Genomic DNA, 6,000 nt, shown 5'->3' on the forward strand with positions numbered 1-6,000 from the left:
GGGCGGGGGGTCTGATTTGGTGGTGCTGGTCGCCCGGGGAGGCGGGGTCCCCCAGGTCCCCCAGGCCCCCGGGGGATGGAGGTTAACAGCACAAGGGCTGGGAGACTCCCCTAGACACCGTAACTTTCTGCAGTCCTGGCTGCTGACTGCATTTCCGCTCTACCTGGCTCTCCCCGGGGAGAGGAGAGCTCTGCAGGGGCCAGCTCCTTGAAGGTGGCACCCCTGCACCTTGACCGGGCTCTGTGCGCGACCACACGGTTCTGCTGGCGACACGATTACAGTATTTCTGTGCCTGGGGGCATCCAGAAGGTCCTTCCTGGCTTCTTAGTGAATAAAGAAAAGGTGACCCGGCACACCGACTTCCTAACCCTTAGATAAACACTTCAAGTGTTTTATGTACCATCTCCTCCTGAACTCAAGAGGAATTTCAAACTTAGAAATAACCTTTCACCCCAAGTTACAAAATAATGTATGTCTGATATTGTAAATCTAATTCCATTTTCACCCGTTCTGCCATCACTTTCTGAGAAAAGCACTAACCGGCCAAAGTTTTTCATTGACTTGGTTTGGTTATTAGAGAGGAGAGACTCCCTACTCAGGTGGCTGGTAGATTATAACCTCTTACTACGTTTTTCTGGTACCTCATCACGTAACCCCTATTCTTTGGCACCTTGCAGACACACGGAATAACTCCAGAGCAACATCTGATTGTATTTATGGGGTATTGTTTCTTTACACTCTGCTTCCTTCCTGATAGGCTCTAAGCTCAGCTTTTCAGTCTCCTTGAGAATGGAGAAATTCACCTATTTTATCGGTGGGTGTTTTCAGATTAAGAAACTCAAAGGGCAGCTGGAAGAGAGAGAGAAGAATGGCAAGTTAGACAACCTGCGTCCTGGAGATGACGTCTTAGAAAACGGGACAGACATGCATGTAATGGACCTACAAAGTAAATGTCAACCCTTGTGTAGGAGTGAATGCTTTACGTGTCCTATTTTTATCATATTTGCGCTGGAAGAGAAAAACCATCCTCGCAAAAAAAGCCTGGTGCTCCCCTTGGCTGCCCCCAAACCCTTGAGCACAAGAGTGCAAAGAAGTTTCTGTGTGGGATTGAACAAGGATGGGCAGGCGGGTGGAGCAAGGATGTTTCTGTCTGAGCCTAAAGAATAGAACAGGTGCGCCAAGATAGCACCAGGTGGCGCCCCGTGAGAAACCGGATTTACTCCGCTGGACACAACTGCCTTTTTTTTTTTTTTTTAATGTTTATTTATTTTCAAGAGACAGAGACGGAGCGTGAACAGGGGAGGGGCAGAGAGAGAGGGAGACACAGAATCCGAAGCAGGCTCCAGGTTCTGAGCTGTCAGCACAGCTTGAACCCACAAACCCCGAGATCATGACCTGAGCCAAAGTCAGCCGCTTAACCGACTGAGCCACCCAGGCGCCCCGATTATAACTGCCTTTTGATCAGCCTGTTGTATGGAAAAATTCAAAGGCGTTTTTCTATACACGTAAACCAGAAAGAAGCTTAAAGGAGATAAAACTCCTCCCAGTCTCCCCCGCCCCCCATGTGCCCCACCCCTACCATTTCTTCGTCCTCTGTGCCCGCAGGTGCTCTCCTGCCTGGCACTTGCCATCCTGGGCTCCTGGAGAACCCGTGCCTTCTCCTGTCTCAGCCCCACCAGGTGTGGGGCCACAGGCCAGGACCTAACAGATTTGCATGCCGGTTACTAAGGAAGGGCTTGGTTCCCAGTAACTATTGTTTCAACACTTCAAAAAGCCCGAAGAGCTTAACACGTGTTCCTTCTCTCTCACCCTTTAGGGGATGCCAACAGACAGATCAGCGACCTCAAATTTAAACTTGCAAAGTCTGAGCAAGAGATAACAGCATTAGAACAAAATGTACGTGCACGCTTTGAAGCAATATTGGGCAGAGTGACAGTGATGATTGAGCAGGTTGTACTTGGCTAGAACTCGCTTGGAAAGGCTGAGCACCGAGAGGCGCAGACAGATTTCTAGAACCAAAAAAGGTCTTCCGTGTATTTCCTGCAGAGAGAGAGTAGGGAAGGGAAGATCACTATTAGGATTCGGGCTGTTGTAACGGATACTCACCCTTTATAAACAATGCTTGGTTGTAGAAAATCACTGGAGTGGCTGGGAAGTTTTTAAAGTTTGTTCTTTAAAGATAATTTATTTAATTTTAAAACACCTCACGCAGCGACATTCCTCTTGCCTGGATTTTTCCGTCTTTCTCTCCCAACCAGGTGGCTCTCTCTGGTTCCTAGATTTGGGGTATTCATTGCCTCCAGCCTGCTGGGCAAATTTGGGGCAAACTGCGTCCTAACCAAAGGGAGACTTAAAAATGGTACTCTCTCCCCCTCAGCTATGGGTCTGCGTGGGTCGAACTCTGGGGAATGTTTGAGGACAGAGAAGTGAGAATGGCATCCTACGGAAGGAGTTTAGGAAGCATGCTGTGGCCTCCGTGGACCGAGGGTCTCTGCTGGGCCGTGGCTGCTTCTGTCTCTCGCCGCAGACCTGGCTGGGGACTGCCATCCCAAAGCCTCCGACTCCTCCCCCCTGCTATTTCCCGGGCTTTCCTTCTCCCCTGCCACCTCCACACCATGCCACCCCAGGAGACACTGGACCAGAGCGGAGGTCCTTTGCCTAAGTGTCGTTCTGCATCGACCTGCCTTCTCCAGCAGGATGGCCCCACGGAGGGAAGGGGACAGCAGCACTGTGGGAGCCACCCTTCTGGACCAGGGGTCAGAGAGGGAATGAGGCCCTAGCAGGTGTCAGCAGGGGGGTGCTCTGAACAGCTTGCGTGGCTGGAACCTACACGATAGCCCAACATGCTAGATCATACGATTTGCATCGTCTGTCCCCCCGCCCCATTCCCTAAGCCACACCCCTTGGTCTCACATGTGATAAAGCAACTGGAGAAAGAAAACAGGCCTATGAATTTATACATACGGTGTTTCCCTTCCTTTTAGGTAATAAGGTTAGAGAGTCAAGTATCACGTTATAAATCGGCAGCCGAAAACGCCGAAAAGATAGAAGATGAACTTAAGGCTGAAAAGCGGAAACTCCAAAGAGAGGTAAATTTTCTAGGCTGTTTCCCGGGAGAGCGGGACGATTGTCCAGCTGGCAGCACGGGGCAGGGGGGAGGGAGGGGGACATCTGCCTACGTCACGGGGAGCCTGGGGCCAAATCACAGTCATCATGGTACCACCCTCCGTGGGGCCGCCTTCTCAAGGCTGCCGCTGAGAGTCTGTCTGTCCTTCTGCCCAGCCGCCTACAGACGAGCTTCTCTCGAGTTCTTTGCGTCTTTGATTTTCTACAACTTCACCCTAGTGTGCTGTGTGCAGGCTTCTTGCTGTTCTGCTGGCTCAAGAGCGTGTGGTGTCTCTTGCATCCATGAAGTCTATTTTATTTTATTTTTTTTCTTTTACATTTATTTCCTTTTGAGAGAGTGAGACAGAGCACAGTGGGGAGGGGCAGAGAGAGAAGGAGACACAGAATCTGAAGCAGGCTCCAGGCTCCGAGCAGGTGTTCGGCACAGAGCCCTATGTGGGGCTCGAACCCCCACAAACCGTGAGATCATGACCTGAGCGGAAGTCACTCAACCGACTGAGCCACCCAGGTGCCCCCAGGAAGCCTTTTTTCTAAGTCAAGTACGGAAAGTTTGCAACCATGACCTCCTTAAGTATTCCTCTTCCCTGATGTGTCCACTCCCCCGCGGGGGTTCCAACCCGAGGCCAAGGCCGGCTGGCGGACCGTCCCTGCAGCCGGCGCATTTCTTAGCCACCTGACCTTGTACTTCCCACTTCCTGGCTGCACTGGTGACGAATCTTCCGGTTCACCTTTTCTGGTTTTAAAGTGTATTCATTCCTGATGCTTTCCTGTTGTGTGGTCACATGTGGTCCTGCTTCTTTGTTAACTGTATCCTTATTTCTTTAAAGATGTCATACATGGGGTGGGGGGGAGTTTCAGTCAATTGAGCGTCTGACTTCGGCTCAGGTCATGATCTCATGGGTCATGAGTTCGAGCCCCGCATCAAGCTCACTGCTTTCAGCGCAGAGCCTGGTTTGGATCCTCTGTCCCTCTCTCTCTCTCTCTGCCCCTCCTCCACTCATGCTCGCTGTCTCTCTCTCTCTCTCTCTCTCTCTCTCTCTCTCTCTCTCTCTCAAAAATACACATTAAAAACAAAGATGTCACACACAGCTGTTCCGTTTTCCACGTCTGAGGATGGATTCGTGTCTTTGAGGGCCTGACCCTGTGGTTTCTTGCTTCTGCTGGTCAGGTGGCTTGTCCTTCGTGCGTTGGGTGTCTTGTGAATCTGTGCTTGATCGGCATTTGTAGGAACACTCCAGGCCAGACTTGGGGAAATTTCTTGCCGAGAGGGCTTGCCTCTGCCTCTGCCCTTGCCGGTGAGAGGGGACGCAGAGGGGGCTAACCTCGGGACCCCAGCCCCCCTCCCTGGAGGTTTTGGATCAGAAGTAGGGCTGCACACCCTGTTCCCACAATGCGTGTCTGCACAACCGTGTGGCTGCTGTACCCGCTCCCCGGCCCCCACCTTAGGGCACCTGCACCTGCCTGCTGGTCCACGTGGCTCCCTGCTGTTGGGGCTTCCGTCTGACTCCCAGGCTCTGCGGCCCTGGCTCCAGGGAAGACCGTCCTGGCCTCAGGCGTTCCTTTCTGGTTGCAGAAGCCTTGCTGCCCAGGCTGTGGGGACCGACTCCCGCAGCTGGCCTGGGCCCCACTCTTCTTTCTCTGCCTCCCTTACCTTTTGTGAGACCCTCAGGACCCCCAAGACCGTGTCATAGGAGTCTGGGGCCAAGTTGTTCCAGAGGATGACTGTTGCCTAGTGACTCACGAGGCCAGAGTCTTGTCCTTTGTGTTACTTAAGGAATCGTCCAGAAAAATACGTCCACGCACAGATGCGTACGTATGGACCTCTAGGACCTCAGTGGGTCCGGGCTACGACCGCGTTTCCCAGTAGGCTGGAATCTGGGCGACCCTTTTATGTTTGGGGGAAGCGGGTTCCTCAAAGCGGCCTTTCCTCTTTGTTTGCAGCTGCGCTGCGCGTTGGACAAAACCGAAGAGCTTGAGGTGAGCAACGGCCACTTAGTGAAGCGTCTGGAGAAGATGAAGGCAAACAGGAGTGCCCTGCTGTCCCAGCAGTGAGCACCCGCCCTGCACACGAGCCTGGGCGGCGGACGGCGAGCGCTGTTTCGCGGGCTGGCCTCTGTCGCCGTCCGGGATTGCTGCTTCCTCCCCTGCTTCTGAGAAGGCCCGCCGGGCACTCGGCTCCCCTGCTCGCCCGCCCGCGGGAGCCCCCGCGGCCACCAGATGCCTCTGTCTGCGGCCCCCGCCACCCCCCCCCCCCCGGCGGGGCCGCCTCTCCGAACCTGCAGGTCGTTTTAACGAGCACATCGGGCCCACGGGAGCTCCGGGCTCCCACTGAACGTGGCAGTCGAAGTAAAGGCTAAACTGGGACTTGGGTTTTCTTTTCCTGTGTCTTGCTGAAAACTGAGGGGAAATGTCACGGTGTCGGGACTTCCTTTGGGGGCACGATCTACAAATGTGAGCGACTTCAGTAATATCTCTTAGTCTATGCTTTTCGTACACAAAACACTGTGGAACCACAAGCCATTACCAAGCGAAACTCTTTTCACTCGAAACAAGGGGATGGTCTAGAAGTAAAAGTGACCTTAAGAAGACTCTTCACAGGCAACAAATGAAGCTTTTCTAAGGGATTTTTGCATCGGTTCAATCATAAGGATACTTTTTTCCAGGGTAATTAGGCCATAGCTCCCCCGAAAAATGACAGCTTTCCATTTGCATTGTTTAATCCTTATATTTGGAATTGAAGTTGTTAACTTCTTTTAAAGAATGTACTGTTAGAAAAATTAAAACATGAAATGTTGAAAGACTTTAGCCATGCGGTTTGTGTTTTTTTTTTTCTTCCCACTGAGAAAGAAGATCTTTATTTCATATTAATTGTTC

At 52.2% G+C, this 6,000-nt stretch overlaps 1 protein-coding gene across 6 annotated transcripts in view; it reads left to right on the top strand.

Moving 5' to 3' along the window:
* Positions 1-5,938, top strand: part of LRRFIP1 (LRR binding FLII interacting protein 1) — a 140,074-nt gene extending 134,136 nt beyond the window's left edge. The window contains exons 12-15 of one of the 6 annotated variants that reach the window (XM_042995822.1): positions 829-946; positions 1,817-1,896; positions 2,985-3,089; positions 5,068-5,938. In XM_042995822.1, the coding sequence (XP_042851756.1) occupies positions 829-946; positions 1,817-1,896; positions 2,985-3,089; positions 5,068-5,178 (414 nt within the window). In that variant the 3' untranslated portion in view covers positions 5,179-5,938. The remainder of the gene's footprint in view (positions 1-828; positions 947-1,816; positions 1,897-2,984; positions 3,090-5,067) is intronic. The other 5 variants (XM_042995824.1, XM_042995823.1, XM_042995825.1 and 2 more) reach the window with 5 other exon arrangements.
* The last annotated feature ends 62 nt before the right edge of the window (positions 5,939-6,000 follow it).

This window comes from Panthera tigris, chromosome C1 (assembly GCF_018350195.1).
Source record: "Panthera tigris isolate Pti1 chromosome C1, P.tigris_Pti1_mat1.1, whole genome shotgun sequence".
NCBI classification, from domain to species: Eukaryota; Metazoa; Chordata; class Mammalia; order Carnivora; family Felidae; genus Panthera; species Panthera tigris.